Raw genomic sequence first — 18039 nt, forward strand, 5'->3', positions numbered from 1 at the left:
CAGAGACGGGAAGCCACACCCGTAAAATTTACTAATTTTAACTCTTATAATTAACTCTTACGTTAAGAAAAAAGGTGGATACAGTGCCTACTACTGTAGAGACCAACTAGATCTCGCAGTTCGTACGTTTTACAAGGTGGCTAATTGAGGTGTGAGGTCATACAAATTTGTATGAATTTTGCTAAATCATATGTTTTTTTAAAAGTTTTCAAATTCGTATGAATAACTTACCACAAATCCCGCCCCTAAACCTACCTGTCACTGGGTTCTAGACAAATCGTACGAGTGAGGTTGTACAAATTAGCCACCTTGTAAAATGCACACCAGTTTGTCATGAGATAGCATTGGAAAGACTGTAAGTCTCGTTTTCATCCATGTTAAATTCAGTATGGCGTCTAACCTTATTAAGATCTATTAGCCTACAATGTTTGAAAATAAAATATGATAACATTTAATAGCTTTTAAATATACCATTGCAGGCATACTGGCATTATCAGTCACCACAGATGTGTGTGTGTGTATATGTATATATATATATTAGTTAGGCCTATTTTTATAAAAGAATAAAGGTCTAATAATTATTTTAAAAAATAGCTAATTTGTCTCATTTTATCCTAGCTTTGCCATTTGTATTTTATCTAGTCTTAAAAATGTGTGTTTGTTTTTCTTGCGAGATCTGGCAACACCGACTCCCTCACCCGTGCTTCAAAATACTTTGACTCACAACCTCCCTGCACACTTCAGTTTTACGATTATTAGTTTTAAGCATCCCACACAAAGGTGTTCCTTATTGTAGGACTTTTCTTTCCCGGTTTATAGAGAGGAATGTAGACCCGTGGGGTCGCGGCTGCTCACTGCATGTTGACAAAGCGCGACGCTTGTATTACAAGCACTTGACAGAGATAGCGCGAGGCGATGCGTCACACATCACACACCTTGCCGATTGTGTTCACACAATAGCTTCATGTCCACACATGTTCCTCTTCGTATAACAACAACAGGCGATAGTCATTACACTCTCATATCAATGGAGCTATTTGTCTTCTTATCGCCGTCCTAATCTCTCCTTTAAGGCGTCCTCTACCTTTGTAAGTATTTGTTGACTTTTTAACTTGTAAGCTGCAGGCCTGTAAGCAAGAGTTATCAACGGTATATCTAAATACCCCACTTTGTGGGTTGTGCCCACCATCAAGAAAGTATGTTTAAAGATAAAGGCATTCCTGCATATGAAAACACACATTTGACCTCAGGAGAAACCAGCGGTGTGGAAACAGGTGAAATAGGAAATTAGCAAAGCAATTCAATTGATGTTTCCTTGTAAACATTTACAAAATCTTGCCTGTCCTGGGTGGCCCGTGACACCGAACACCCTCTCGCTCCTCTTTTCTCTTCTCATCCCCCTTTCCCCCCTCTTCGCCTTACCCGTTTTCATTCCCACCCACTTATCTTTTGTTCTTTTGTGCTTAGGTCATTTTTTATTACTTTGTTCGGGCCTGGTGAAAGGAGGAAAGAATAAGTGAGAGAAAGAGATCAAAGCTCAATGGAGAATGACAAAGATGGAGAAAAGGATGAGAGACAAAGAAGACACACAGAGAGAGACAGAGAAAGTTGAAGGCAGTAAGGAGAGGTGCTTGGCAATGAGGGCATAAATATTTCTGTGCACTTTGAAAGAGGTTTCATTTTACATTTCTCTCACTTTCCCTCCCTCTCTTCCTCTCTCTCTCTTTCTGCTTCTCACTCTTCTTGCCAAAATCTCAGCAGGGTAAGTGATACTCCACTCCGGGGACTCACATAACCCCAAACACATGCCACCAGCACATTGGTTTACATGCTTATGTCTGGAAAACCACACACAATCGAACCGTCTCTCATCCACGACGCCACACACTCAAGAGTTGGTTTCATTATGTTTGGAAGGAAATATAAACACAATGATTTTTATACGATGTTCCCAAAACTTGACCCTGAGTCTCTTACACAATCCTGTCAACATTATTAGTATCCACTTCAAAAGTATGACCAAGTTGATTCTCAACATGTTTCACTATGTTTGTGAGAACATTTGAAAGTGTAGCCAAAGCTGCACACACAGTGGATACAACAGTCCAAAAATAATTAACTGATTTTTAATATTTAATACAGTTGAAGTCAAAAGTTTACATACACCTTGCACAGATTCTGCAAAATGTTAATTATTTTACCAAAATAAGAGGGATCATACAAAATGCATGTTAGTTTTTATTTAGTAATGACCTGAATAAGTTATTTAGTCCATAAGAGAAAATATTAGTTGATTTTTTTTAAATGACCCCATTCAAAAGTTTACATACACTTGATTCTTAATACTGTGTTGTTACCTGCATGATCACCAGCTCTGTTTTTCTTTTTTTTTTTTTATTTAGTGAAAGCTGCTCATGAGTGTTTGCCCTGAACAGTTAAACTGACCACTGTTCTTCAACAAAATCCTTCAGGTCCCACAAATTCTGTGTTTTTTCAGCATTTTTGTGTATTTGAACCCTTTCCAACAATGGCTGTATGATTTTGAGATCCATCGTTTCACAATGATCGTTTCACAACTGAGGGACTCATATACAACTATTACAGAATGTTCAAACACTCACGGATGCTTCAGAAAGAAACATGATGCATTAAAAGACAGGGGTGAAAACTTTTGAACAGAATGAAGATGTGTACATTTTTCTTATTTTGCCTAAATATCATATTTTTTTCATTTAGTACTACCCTTCAGAAGGTACAGTTGCATATGAGTCCCTCAGTTGTCCTCAGTGTGGATCTCAAAATCATACAGTCATTGTTGGAAAGGGTTCAAATACACAAAAAAAGCTGAGAAACCAAATAATTTCTAGAAACTAAAGGAATTTTCTTAAGAACAGCAGGCAGTTTAACTGTTTAGAACAAACAAGGGACTCATTAACAACTATCACTAAAAAAAAAAAAATCAGGTAACAACACAGTATTAAGAATCAAGCGTATGTAAACTTTTGAACGGGGTCATTTTTATGCATTCACATATTATTTTCTCTTGTGGACTATATGTAAACATCCTTTATGTGACATAACTTATCCAGGTCAGTACTAAATAAAAAATAACATGCATTTTTTATGATCCCTCTTATTTTGGTAAAATAATTAACATTTTGCAGATTCTGCAAGGTTTATGTAAACTTTTGACCTCAACTGTATTTATTTAATATAAAGCCCAAAAAAATGATATCATGCCCTCATGATTGTGTGCAATATAATATGATTGTATCAACATGTTCCTTATTATTTAAGATAATTTGACCTTGTAAACTGTAATGTGATGTCACTTCACAAAAAAACTATTTATAAATCAACTGAAAATTTGAATGTTTTTCCCCCACTCTTATTCATCATCAACATTACTAAAAATGGGAATTTTGTCTCTCCTTGCCCACACAAACACTCACTCGTACATCTGATGAATGGCTGATTTATAGTGCAGATCCAGCTAAATTAATTTGGGTGAAGAAGTAAATCTAGATCATGCTTGACTATTTGACTCATTACCGCCATATATCCATCAATACCCACTGAAACTTAACACGAACCACATGATTTCTTTAATCAAGCTGTTCCTCGTTCTTTCTCCTTCTATATACATCATGTTCCTCCTTTTTCACCCCATGTGTTGTTCATTCTGTCTCAGTCTACCCTTTGCTCATTATCAAACCGTTCCACTTTCCATCTCCCCCTTTCCTCCTCCTTTATTCCCCCTCTCTTACACACACATCCGCTCTCTCTCTCTCTAATCATTAATTCAGCCTTTATCCTACTTTAGTCAAATCAGTCTCGGACTGGTGGGGCAGTAGCCACACAATCGGCTGGCTTCTTATCTTTAAAATCACTTCCTACTGTCTTCTGTTCTCCATCCTGTTTCCATCTGAATGAAACACTCAACTGAAACACACACATTGATTATCTTGTCGATGTGGTTCATCTTTTTCACAGTCACACTTTTAGCCACTCCAGAACTCAACTAAACTTGACCTGACCTTTGACTTGGTGTCCTATGACACCAATTACTATCAAGCTGTTTTCTTTCTTCTCTTTGTTCTGAACCTTTCAGAATCCAATACAGCAGACTGAATGTTCTCAAGTGTTGTTTGTTGACCGTGCTCCAAAATGCTGCATAAATGAACTCTTTTACCTCAACAAGCCTCAGTCATCTGGGGCTGCAGTTAAGTGTGTGCGCTAAAACTGGCACTCTAAATGAAAAGGCTCGTTCCTAACCCACCAGGCATCCATGTTAACTGCTTTCTGTGCCAAAGCATTTGTTTCTTGTTTGTTTTCCCCTGATGGTTTTAGTCTGGAGGTTGAAAGTCAGAATGAAAGATCATTTTCCAGTTAGAACAATGTAGAAATATCAAACAGTGATGTTCATTAATACACTAAATGTAGGTTTAGGTAAATATAAGATAACTGAGTCAAACATTTTTGATCACTGTTGGCAATAAAACAGACAGCTGACCTAAGTTAATTCGAAAGAAAGAAGAACAGAGTGTAGCTGAGGTAACAGAGTTAAATTTAATTATAATGTACGGTAGATCTCTTCCTCTCTCTCTTTATTTTTCTCTAAGTGGGGGATTTCTGAAGCTATTATTTTGTTAAGAGTCCTCGTGTCTTGATTTGGATCCAAAATGCTGTATAAATGAACTCTTCCACCCACATCTTTTAGTAGCTTTCAGTCATCTAAAGCCTGAGTATGTACAGTAAAGTTTATGAACAAACAAGTCTTAGGAGTCACTTCTTTTATTGCATAGTTTCCTTAAAAGAAAAGGATTACAAATCTTTCCGGTTTTGAATCAGACAATACGTACTCAAAGAATGGCTACTGAATCAACACCGAATCACAGAAGTCGCTTGCTGGACTGCAAGTTCCATGTCCATTCGTCATTGCTTTTGCGTGCTGGATGTGTATCCATTTACAGTGAGTTATCCTCACTTTCATAGCTCATCTTAAGCTTTCTGATAACACAATGAAAGTGATAGGCATGTGCAATATGACAATAAAATTTAAAAAGTTAAGCAGAGGAGAAAATATAAGACATGTGGGAAGAAAAGCAAAAAGCTTTTCCCAGCCTCTCACCTTAGTTTGTGTGCAAACCTCTTATTTTCATGCCTTTTTTTGGCCATAAAGTTCAATCTGAGTGCAGGCCCGGTTTCTAACACTCCACCCTTTTCTACCCTACCGCCACCCCTCAGCACACCCCCTGCCTTTCACTCTTCACTCATTCTTTCAGTTCATTCTTTCCTCCTTTCTCCTCAAAACCAATTGTTACATTTACTGGCTCTGCCTGGTGTGTGCATGTATTGATTTGCCTAATGTCATATTTGTGTCATGAACTATTGACTGAAGTCAGTGCCAGCTTGCCAGAGCTTAAGGCTTGATAGATAGTTGCTCAGTGGTATCTCATTGTGAAAGAGCATGAAATTCTCTTGAAGACTACAGCGCATTAAAAATATGCTTTCTAGAAAAATTGTGCATATAGTGTGCCTAAGCCATGGGAAGTGTACAGAAAATGGGATGAAAGAGAGAAACTCAGAGCGCAGAGTGAATGAGAGAAAGAAAAAAGGGTGGAAATGTGGTGGAATTCTTGTAAAGAAAGGCCAGATTCCTGTAACACATTACAATAACTGCACATGGAGAGCTCAGGGAACAAGTGATTTAATGGGTGGAGAGGTGAAGGAGAGGTTGAAGGTGCTGTAATTTTTCTTTGATTTCCCAGAAAAAGTGTTAACACTGTGGCTTTGTGGCTATGAAAACATTGCTTTGTTTGTTTGACCAGCCTAACCAGCCTAACCTAAGAAAGTCTGTAATACCTTGTGGCTCCTCGGCTCCTGTGTGATTATGCGATTGTAAAATGTCCACATTTCAGAATCATGTCAAGCTGAAAGCCTAGCAGAAGCAGTCGGCTGCATAAATTGTTAGTTTGTTTCATATATACTGTATACTTGTACACCCTTCACATGATGAATTGTTTTTTGCATGCTGTGTAATAGGGAATGAGTGTATTATGAATGCAGGAATCATTTTTGCAATTAGGTTTGCTTTCCTTACAAAAAAAATAACCATGGTTTTACTACAAATAAAACCAAAAAGCATGGTAACTATAAACTGACCATGGTTTTGCTACACTAACCATAGTTTAACCATGGTATTTGCAGTAAAACTGTGGTTAGCCTTCACTCTTACTATAGTAAAACCATGGTTAATTTTCGTAAGGGTTTGGCTAGAAATGACACACAATAGCACTTATGAAGTGAGGAAAAAGAAGGAGATAATATTGAGTCAACTAAAATTGAAATTCATAATAGGGCATTTTGTAAACAGAAGTCTTACTCTAATGCCAAGAAGTCTTAATAATGAGCTTGTAAAGAAATTTTATTGAGGAAAAAAGGGGCAATTGCCAAAATGAACTGCCTGGTGGCTCTTGCCCTGCTATATAAATTTGAGCACTGGTGTCATCTAGTGGATAAAGAGAGGTAACAAAACACATCCTTACTGAGGGAGTTCACAAATCAGTGCTTTCACAAATTAGTCCACATTGTACAACTCACCTCCCATACTAGCTTGTAAAATTACCTGAATAATCCACAGCTGTGTTTTTTTGTTTAGTGATAGTTGTTCATGAGTCCCTTGTTTGTCCTGAACAGTTAGACTGCCTGCTGTACTTCAGAAAAATCCTTCAGGTCCCACAAATTCTTTGGTAAATTGAGCTTATTTTGTCTTCTGGGAAACATGTAAGTATTGTCTATAGCTTCTGAAGGGCAGTACTAAATGAAAAAAATGATATTCAGGCAAAATAAGAAAAATGTACACATATTCATTATGTTCAAAAGTTTTCACCCCAGCTCTAAATGCATAATTTTCCTTTTTGGAGCATCAGTTAGCGTTTGAATCTTCTGTAATAGTTGTATATGAGTCCCTCAGTTGTTCTTGGTGTGAAAAGGTGGATCTCAAAATCATACAGTCATTGTTGGAAAGGGTTAAAATACACAAAAATGCTGGAAAACCAAAGAATTTGTGAGACCTGAAGGATTTTTTTCTGAAGAACAGCAGGCAGTTTAACTGATCAAGACAAACAAGGGACTCATGAACAACTATTACTAAACAAAACAAAACAACAATAAAAACACAGCCGTGAAATGGTTATAGCCGTTATAGCTGAAAAGGTTCAGCCGTGAACCTTGATATTAAATATCAAGGGTATGTAAACTTTTAAACGGGTCATTTTTTATAAATGTAACTATTATTTTCTCTTGTGGACTATATGTAAACATCTTTTATGTGAAATATCTCATTCAGGTCAGTACTAAATAAAAAAATAACATGCATTTTGTATGATCCCTCTTATTTTGGTAACATACTTAACATTTTGCAGATTCTGCAAGGTGTATGTGAACTTTTGACTGCAACTGTATAGTACTCAACAAGTACTAACGAGCAAGGACAAAACTTGATTGACTTCATTAACACAAATCTTAATGTTTTGTTTAGGCTTATAAGGTAATAGGCATGTTCTGTACAGTCACCAGAGTGAAATGCGGAAAACAAGAGCCCCCTGGCGGAAAACAAGTGTATTTAAATATCAGCACAGTTTTAAGACATCGGTTTTTTTTTCCACATTACACCTGCAGTCAGGAATTTATATTTTAAAAAATTTGGATCAAAATTCTAAAATCCCATGAAACAGGAAAGGGAAAGCACCGGAATCTTTAAATGTCAAGTAGTAGCCTAAATATGTAACAATACAGTTTGTATAATGTGATTTATTTATTTATTTTTGCTCATTTCCACTTATTATTACAAATTACCCTAACTAGTGTTACAATTACAAAATGTACTCCTTAAGGAGTCCTTAAAGGATTCATTCACTTCCACAATAAAAATTTCCTGATAATTTACTCACTCCCATATCATCCAAGATGTTCATGTCTTTCTTTCTTCAGTTGAAAATAAATTAAGGTTTTTGAGGAAAACATTCCATAATTTTTCTCTAGATGGACTTCAAAGGGAACCAACACTGAAGGTACAAATTGCAGTTTCAGTTAAGCTTCAGAGGGCTCTACACAATCCCACTGGAGTAATAAGTTTTATCTAGTGAAACAATCTATCATTTCTAAAAGAAAAATAAAATAAAAACTGATATACTTTTTAACCACATATGCTCGTCTTGCATTAGCTCTGTGATGCACATGTGCAACTTCATACAGTATGTAATAATGTTGGAAAGGTCACATGTGGTTATTTCTTCATCTGTGTACTTAAAAAAGGTAGGGTTAAAAAAGGTAGTGTTGGGCAAAAAACATCTTATTTTCTATTCCAACTTCCAAATCATCTGACATCTTTGTTTTACCTTTTTTAAAGGGTGTTTAAAATTCTTTGCATGTTCACTTTGTAAACAGTGGAACTGTACTTGCACCTACAGGTGCTGGTCATATAATTAGAATATCTTCAAAAAGTTGATTTATTTCACTAATTCCCTTCAAGAAGTGAAACTTGTGTAATGTATACATTCATTCCACACAGACTGATATATTTCAAGTGTTTATTTCTTTTAATTTTGATGATTATAACTGACAATTAATGAAAACCCCAAATTCAGTATCTCAGAAAATTAGAATATTACTTAAGACCAATACAAAGAAAGGATTTTTAGAAATCTTGGCCAACTGAAAAGTTGGAACATGAAAAGTATGAGCAAGTATGAGCAAGTATGGCAGCTGCGTTGACCTTGGACCTCAGAAAACACAGTGGACCAACACCAGCAGATGACATGGCAACCCAAACCATCACTGACTGTGGAAACTTCACACTGGACCTCAAGCAACGTGGATTCTGTGGCTCTCCTCTCTTCCTCCAGACTCTGGGACCCTGATTTCCAAAGGAAATGCAAAATTTACTTTCATCAGAGAACATAACTTTGGACCACTCAGTAGCAGTCCAGTCCTTTTTGTCTTTAGCCCAGACGAGACGCTTCTGACGCTGTCTGTTGTTCAAGAGTGGCTTGACACAAGGTATGCGACAGCTGAAACCCATGTCTTGCATACGTCTGTGCGTAGTGGTTCTTGAAGCACTGACTCCAGCTGCAGTCCACTCTTTGAGAATCTCCCCCACATTTTTGAATGGGTTTTGTTTCACAATTCTCTCCAGGGTGCGGTTATCCCTATTGCTTGTACACTTTTTTTCTACCACATCTTTTCCTTCCCTTCGCCTCTCTATTAATGTGCTTGGACACAGAGCTCTGTTTTGCAATGACCTTTTGTGTCTTGCCCTCCTTGTGCAAGGTGTCAATGGTCGTCTTTTGGACAACTGTCAAATCAGCAGTCTTCCCCATGATTGCGTAGCCTACAGAACTAGACTGAGAGACCATTTAAAGGCCTTTGCAGGTGTTTTGAGTTAATTAGCTGATTAGAGTGTGGCACCAGGTGTCTTCAATACTGAACCTTTTCACAATATTCTAATTTTCTGAGATACTGAATTTGGGGTTTTCATTAGTTGTCAGTTATAATCATCAAAATTAAAAGAAATAAACACTTGAAATATATCAGTCTGTGTGGAATGAATGTATACATTATACAAGTTTCACTTCTTGAATGGAATTAGTGAAATAAATCAACTTTTTGAAGATATTCTAATCATATGACCAGCACCTGTACATCACGCATGACCTTTCCAATATTACTACATATTGCATGAGGTTGAGCTAGTGCAAAATGAGCATTTGTGGTTAAAAAGTATATACATTTTCTTCTTTTTAGAAAATGAATGATCGTTTCTCTAGATAAGACCCTTATTTCTAGGCTGGGATTGTGTAGAGCCCCTTGAAGCTACATTGAAACTGCAATTTGGACCTTCAACCTGTTGGTTCCCACTGAAGTCCACTATATGGAGAAACAATCTGGAATGCTTTCCTCAAAAACCTTAATTTTCTTTTCGACTGAACAAAGAAAGATATGGACATCTTGGATGACATGGGTGTGAGTACACTGGTCATGACCTGCTAATATTTTGTTTAGTCCAATACCGCAGCATATATCACTTCTGCATTTTTAAATGCTGTTTAATTTATCTCACTTCAGTCGTCTCGGTTATGGTTTCTGTTCAAACTTCCTAACACCGAAACACCTGTTTCACAGGAAGCTTGTAAGACATCCCAGATAGCAGACATACGTCTGCAAGATGTCTGTTAAAGATCACTTGATCTGGAAAGCATCTACTGTGCACAAACAAAAAAAGACAAAAGACAAATGTAATATGTCAGTTTTACATACATTCTAAGCCATAAACGTTTTAAAGACATCTAATTGATGTCTATTTGACATCTAATAGGAAGCGTCCAATAGACGTATTGCAGATGAGAAAACACTCTAAAAAATACGTCCTGCAGATGTAAATGCAGACATCAGATAGACGTCTCCCGAGATGTATGTGTGCTGTCAGGGCTGTTGAAGATCACTTGATCTGAAAAGCATCTGCTGTGTACAAACATCTGACAAACGTCTGTAAGATGATGTCAGTTTTACATACTTTGTAAATCATCTAATAGACATATATTTGATATCTGATAGGAAACGTCCTATAGACGTATTGCAGATGAGAAAACACTAAAAAAAATAAGTCTTCCAGATGTAAATGATGATATCAAATAGACGTGTTTGTGATGTATGTCTGCTATCAGGGATGGAGCAAATCTCCACCAAGAAAAAGCGGATTTTGTTCACAAATAAAATATGATTCATATGGAATAAGGACCATGCCATTCATTATGTCAATAAATAATTTAGTTGTTGAGGTAACAGCTTTCCAATGACAGTCGATCTATTGTTTGTACGCACAATTATTAATTCCACGAATCTTTCATGTTTTAAAACGGTTTTATTATAACAAATATTAAAAGCAAACAAATATAAACAAAACAAAGAAGTGCATGCTTTTTAACGTACAGAAGTAGCACTGAAAATATAGTTTCGCCTCTTACAAAATGTAAACCATCGCTATTAAAGGAAGCAGAAAAGTAAACACAGTTATCACTGTGGTTTTAGTCCCAGAGCTTCCTTTAGAGCCGCAGTCCAGCTGGTTATTGCTTGGCGCTGTGCTTTGAGGGTTTCCTTCAAAGTGAACGGGTTGACAGACATCTCCTATCTGTTCACAGGCGAGGATGATGTGTTTGGTCTCATTGTTGATGTTTCTGATCCCACACGCTCCCTCATTGACATTGACCCGCACCGTTACGAAAGAGAATTTCTCTTTACTGATACACAGGTTACCGGACAAGGTCTTACCCCCGGCTTTAGTACACACATTTTCCACCCGCTGCTTCTCGCTTGCACGGAAAAATGACTGCGTCGGTCTGTCACACGTTTTAATCTTTCTCAGGAAGGTTTCCCAGGCATTATTGTCCCACGTTCTTGGCACGTCATCGGGAATATGGCGCTTGAGGAAAACATTATGAGCGTTGTTGTGTCTCGCTGGCATACAGGGCTTAGAGTTTGTATCCGCTGAGTGACTTTGAGGCAAGACAAAGGCCATAAGTAGCAAAAAAGCAATCATTTTGAAGACCTGTCGGGAAGAAAGAGGAAAGACAGTTGTTCCTTAAACATATTCCGCTTTGCAGACGAAGTTCCAGGTTAGGTCCTCTCACAAAGTCATCTAAAAATAGCACGCTATATAGGCTAAACCACAGCTCTGCTGGCGTCTGTGGCATGCGCGTGGTTCTCTCTCTCTAAAAGCAAGCTATCCTATACACGTGAATGGACAAAACCCAGCAAGCAATAGTCGTCATTTCAACGTCTAGTTTAACTATAGACCCGATATAGTCCGGCTATTTGTAACCCACTTCTAAACCAAATAATCTTGAATTTAGTTACATGTCATTTTTTGGCAAAATACTTGTGAGATATATGATATTTCATCATGTAAGCAAAGTCAACAGCGTTTACAAAGTGTTTGGTTTTATTTCTATATTTCTATATATTTCTATATATATATTTATAGTCTATTCTAGGGCTATGTTTAGACGTCTATTAAATTTTCACTGACAGCCCAGTGACAACCTTATTTTAGCCTAGACGTCTATGCTGTGTTTCAACGGCTAATAGACGTTTTTTAGACCAAAAATTGCTTGCTGGGAATTGTATTTAATGATACTTACCAAAATGCGGAGCTGCAAAATTAAGTGTTGGTGTCTGCGTTTGTTAAGTTCTTCTTGTGGACGGTATATTTTCGCTTCCTTTAGCTGAACGACGTCGTGTTTTTTACCTCCTGGTGTGTTTCTCTATTTGAGTTTCAGTCTTCAATTCTATAACCAAAATCCCGAGACTTGACACGTCAAGCCTTTTATAGCTCACTTGATTGTGAGCCAATATTACAGCCATATGACTCATATGGTCCTTTTGGAGGACATTCACAGCAGTTATGGAGTGCTCTATTACTGTCTTTGGATACTGATGTATGTTATATAAAGAAAACCTTTAAGCTATTAATAGATATGAAATAATCTATATAAGTATGTAGATAACAAATAAATGATTTGTATTGACAACTCAAAATCAACAAAACCGTAAAGTTAGGTTTCTTATTACAATACTTCCATTTATGGTAAAATATGAGTAAAATAATTAAAGAAACTAATTTTATGTGTTCTGAACAAGAAAGCCTGTTTCTGAAACATAATAGCAAGAACGTTGTTTCATATGAGACATTTATTTATATTTTTTAACATCAACAATTTCATCAACCCATATACAGTATATAATTTGTCTACTGTTACATTACAGTTAGGGAAACACTTCCTCATAATTGCGTTTACTGCAGTCTGGGTTGTTATTTGGTTCGAGATTTTTTGTATTTGGCTCAAAATGATCTGGGAGACATTTTTTGCCAAATTTATCACAGGCAAGTATGACATGCTGTATTTGACGGTTGATGCTTTTAATTATTTTGTTCTCTGTGTCGATCTTAACAGTGATGAAGGAAAAAGTTTTCTTGCTGATGCAGAGGTTGCCCATAAACATCTTTCCTCCTGATGAACACACAGCTTCCACACTGTTTTTCTCACTGAAGGGAAAGAACGACTGAGTCGTCCTGTTCCAGGTGCCGATGCTGTTTATGAACTTCTTCCAGTTTTCTTTTTTCAGGTCATTTGGTGTGCCTTTGCGTATGTGTCGTTGAAGAAAAGTGTTGTAACCATTCTTGTTTTCTGCTTTAGTGCAGGGCCGAGATGGGTGCAGCGTGTCTGGCTCACTCAGACAGGCGTGGAGAGTGAGAGTCAAGATGATCAAAAATGACAGCAAGGTCTGAGGATGTTTGTATAAATGTAAAAAAGTTAAATAACTTCCAAGCTAACTTAGATTATTTAACTTCTAAAAAAATACAGATCTATTCAATGCATAATTAGAAACAGCACATTACCATATTGTGAGAAGTGTACAGTCCCAACCAGATGCAGGCAGATCTTCTGTGAGATGGTATGTATGATCACTAATATAGCTGGTGGTCTTGTATGACACAGAGTAGATCAACAGGAAGTGGGACACCAAATTTCCTTTTGTTTAAGCGTCTACCTTATATATCTAATTATAGCAATCGCCTCAGTTCAAGCTCTGCTGCATGACTTTGCAACTGCTGATAAACCTCAAAAAAGAAACATCATCTTTATGCTTTAGGTGATAGTTTCGTCTTCATTTTCTTGTTACACCAAATTTCCTTTTATTAATCGCCTATCTTACTTTAACTCTTTCAGCTCTATTCATTTGATATGTAATGCCTATATAGATTGCATAGGAAATATGGAATGGAAGTGATCAATTATAGTTATGTTTGCCTCGTTTTGTAATACAAATAATGGAAGAAATAATTTATTAGAGAACATAAATTTGACCCATGGACCTACCTGGCCGCACAGACTTTTTTTTTTTCTTTTCACAAGGTGATGGTGCACACTCACAGTTTTCATCCTCTCAAAACCTCAAACATGATGCTGAGTCAGAGTAATACTATGGTCAATGGTGAGAATGACAGGTTCTTAACTGCAAAGTGCGATTTAAAAAGTAATTGTTAAAACCTCTAAGATGTGTTTTTTTTAACTTTTTTTGAGGTATTAAGCTTTCAGCTGATATATAATTTATTATGATCTCTAAAACGTGATAGGGAAAAATGCAATGAAAAATAACTTTTTGTGACAAAGGTCAGAGCTCCTGTTATGATATAGATTTTTGAGGTGCACTTTTGTCATAAATTAATCTATTACTGTTCCTACATAATTTGTAGCAATTAGCAGTGGTAAAATATCTATTTAGGAGTCTTAGACCTTTCCAACTATATATAGTTTGTAATGATTAGATTAGGATTTATTTGTAAGTAAACTTCCAACATCCAACTGAGGGGACGGGTGACACTTAAAAGGTTAAAAAGATGATTTAAAAAATTGGATGGAGAGCCATTAGAGCTGTCATGATAAAAAAAAGTCATCATAAAACCAGAATCGTTGATTTTTAAATCTATACTGCTTTAATTGAAGAAAAAAAGAAAGGAGGAAGGAAAGAAAGAAAGAAATTTGTGGTAACCTTTGTCACAAGCTTCAGAGAGACCACAAGTGTCACCAGTCAAGATGTGAGTAGAAACTTACAGCCCTACACACACACCAGTTGTTTATAAATTATAATATTTTCCATCTGCTTCGTATTTATATCATACTTATTATGCATTATTTCTTATTTAATTGCTCCGTTTTATCTTTGGTTTTCAGAATTTCTTAAAAATGTCAGTCACAAACTGATTTTCTATGCTATTCAATCTGCAACCACCTCAGTTCAAGCCCTGCTGCATGACTTTGCAGCAGGTGATAAACCTCAAAAAAGAAACATCATCTTTACGCTTTATGTGATTGTTTCGTCTTCATTTTCCTGTTACAGGGAATGTGAAATTGTATTTATATGGGTCTGTGTTTCAGATTTGTTAAATGTTTGCTTTAAAATGTTTTAACCCTTCTTTTACAAATGCCACAATGCTTCATTTTGATGTGTGAAAAGAAGCTTAAAGATGGTTAGCCACTTTCTTCTGGGTTTACTGCTAGCACTATTTTTCCCACAGCACCCCAGCTATATAAACCTGAACCTGAGTCAAAGTATTGACTATCGTCTGACGGGACACAAGGACTTCTCGCAATATGGTGATATATTTTTTTTTCTAATTATCTTGTGTGTCTGTTGTTTTTATGGTTGTATTATTATAATTATTGCTGTTAAATGTGAAAGAATAAGTCTTTGCATTGTTTGAATACAAACACTTTAATGCTGACAGTATCTGTCAGATCTGCATTATGAAATAATTAAATTTTTTGCATTTACACAAATGTTCTTAGATCCTAAAAATGCTGTCATGTGTGATCATCTTGATTGTGGTGCTCCACACTTGTCTGAGTGAGCTGGACTTACTGCATCCATCTCAGCCCTGCACTGAAGCGAAGGACCAGAATGCGTATGACACTTTCCTTCACCAACACCTACGTAAGGACACACCAAATGATCCACGCAAACTAAGAGAATGGCAAAAGTTCATTGACAGAATCAACACATGGGACAGGCCAATTCAGTCATTTCTTCCCTTCAAAGAAGCAGGACGAGTGATAGCTGTGTGTTCATCAGGAGGAAAGGTGTATAGAGGGAACCTCTGCATCAGCAAGAAGCTGCTCACGTTCTTCACTGTTGTGATCAACAATAGGAAGCAAGTCAAGAAAGTCAAGGTTCAGACACAACATGTTATTCTTGGCTGTGATAAAATTAAAAATAAATGTCTGCCTATTCATTTTGAGGCTAATTTAAATGATGCTGTACCAGATAATAACAAACCAGACTGCAGTAAAGCGATAGCAAATGCAAGCGTTCTTTCTTTCGAGGAGGTGTTTTATGTCTAGACACATGACCTGCAGAATTCAGATGTCTGGATGTTACTTTTTAGCTTTGCTTCTTTTATTTCTGTCTTGAAACTGCAAGTAATGTGAAGATACCTGCTGATATCCATAAACAAATTCATTCTGTATGTATACAAACATATATATTTTCTTACACTTTTGCCTCAGTTCAATCATTTATTGAATAAAAGTTGTAATGCATAATAAACGCACGTGTCCTTCATGTTTAAAATCTACGTTACACAATATTCTACTTATAAATTATATTTTACCTAAATTCAGTTTCACCTAATGAATACAAAGTTCAGTAAGTGAAGTAATGCTCTATAAAACATAAATTTGTAGAGTATGAATGCAATCTGGACAAACTACTTGAATGCTATAAATACAAACATACCACTAATTTTACATATTGCTTTTGGCCTATTATATAGTAGAGAAGTAGCCATATTCAGACGGCGGTAATGAAAGGGACCTCAGAGAGCTTTGGCCATGACAGGGGAGACCTCAAGCGGCATTGGCCATCACAGGGACCTCAGGGAGCGTTGGCTAAGACAGGGACTTAAGGGAGGCAATAACCCTGACAGGAAGTTCAGCAAACAGCAGCCGTTAAGTGACGACCACCACAGGTATCTCAGAAGCCATGGCCAAGTCAGGTACCCCGGGGAATGAACCTCAAGCCTCTAATATGACTAATGACCTTTATATTAAGGAAAAGGAAAGGAAAGGATGTGACATGTGGCCAAGTATGGTGACCCATACTCAGAATTTGTGCTCTGCACAAGTGCACACACACAGTGAGTAGTGAACAAACACACATACACACACACACACACACACACACCTGGAGCAGCGTGTGTGTTCAGTGTGTTATTGCTATCGCTGCAGGGGAGCAGTTGGGGGGATCAGTGTCTTGCTCAAGGGACTCACCTCAGTCATGGTACTGATGGTGCTGGTTATTCACTCCCCCCACCTTCAATCCCTGCCAGACCTGGGACTCGAACCCGCAGCCTTACGCTTACAAGCCCGACTCCCTAACCATTAGGCCACGGCTGCCCCATATCAAAAAAGCTATTGTCAGTGCTTATCAAATTGATCATGCAGGCTCCCACAACTGCACATTATGTGTGTCTCTGTTATTGAAATATCTATTTAGATCTCACAGTGTCTACAAATGACCTGATGAGATGATTCAGGTGTGTAAGTTGAGATACAAACAAAATAGTGTGGTGGTGGGGGCTCCAGGACAGGTTTGGGGAGCACTGTTGTAGGTGCCCTATACTATATAACACTTACCTTTGCTATATTACTCTTACGTATACTCTACACCTCTTACTTGAAGTTACAGAAGTTCTGTCGATCATCATTATGAGCAGCAGTCATTGCGCTGTCACAGCAACAATTCTTCGGCATCCCTTCACCTCCCTGTTTCCTCTTGTATTTTTGTTGTTCTTCTTCTGTGCAGTACCACAATGTGGTGATTGAAATCTGAGCTCAAGCTGAGCCTCGTGTTCAAGGCCCGAGCCTTCGCTGATGACAACAAGCCAAGTTCGTTTGCCATTATCCATCAGGACTGGATGGGCAGGCAAACTTCTTGTTTTCAGTTTTGATCCAGTCCTGTTGTATGTGTCTCTTGTCTGACACACGTTTCGATTCATGAAGCTCTCTCAGGATTGACAACCACTGCTGTAGTAAAATACTTTTCTCCTACAGCACTTACCTGCTCTCTGATGAAAGTGCTCAATGTAAACCTCAGCAGTGACTGAATCACTTGCACAGTGTTCAGCAGCACATCTCTGACTCTACAGCAACATTTCTGAAAGATCCTACAGCAGAAGAATTAAAATGTGCAACTTGGTAAGTAAATATATTGAATATACAAATGAATATATGCATTTTATGTGTGTTCACTGTGTAATGTTAATGGCAAGATGCTGAGCGCCATCTAGTGTCTGTATCATCATACTGCAAACGTTTTTCAATTAAAACCTACATTTCAGTTGATCCAGCCATACGATTACAAGCAACAGTGTTTTGGATGGAGGTAAAGTGATCTGAAAATTTTTATGAAAGTACAAAC

At 37.2% G+C, this 18039-nt stretch overlaps 1 protein-coding gene and 1 long non-coding RNA gene across 2 annotated transcripts; one reads left to right on the top strand and one right to left on the bottom strand.

Moving 5' to 3' along the window:
- Positions 1 to 1494: 1494 nt before the first annotated feature.
- LOC127179181 (uncharacterized) lies at positions 1495 to 16147 on the top strand. The gene is made up of 6 exons (XR_007829490.1): positions 1495 to 1627; positions 13014 to 13141; positions 13257 to 13342; positions 14568 to 14659; positions 15140 to 15218; positions 15411 to 16147. It is a non-coding gene; the product is annotated as an uncharacterized LOC127179181 (long non-coding RNA).
- Positions 10913 to 11983, bottom strand: LOC127179180 (uncharacterized). The gene has a single exon (XM_051132496.1). The coding sequence runs from the start codon at positions 11597 to 11599 to the stop codon at positions 11024 to 11026; it is 576 nt and encodes a 191-aa protein (XP_050988453.1). The 5' UTR covers positions 11600 to 11983; the 3' UTR covers positions 10913 to 11023.
- Positions 16148 to 18039: the final 1892 nt, after the last annotated feature.

Source organism: Labeo rohita, chromosome 16 (genome assembly GCF_022985175.1).
Source record: "Labeo rohita strain BAU-BD-2019 chromosome 16, IGBB_LRoh.1.0, whole genome shotgun sequence".
Classification (NCBI taxonomy): domain Eukaryota; kingdom Metazoa; phylum Chordata; class Actinopteri; order Cypriniformes; family Cyprinidae; genus Labeo; species Labeo rohita.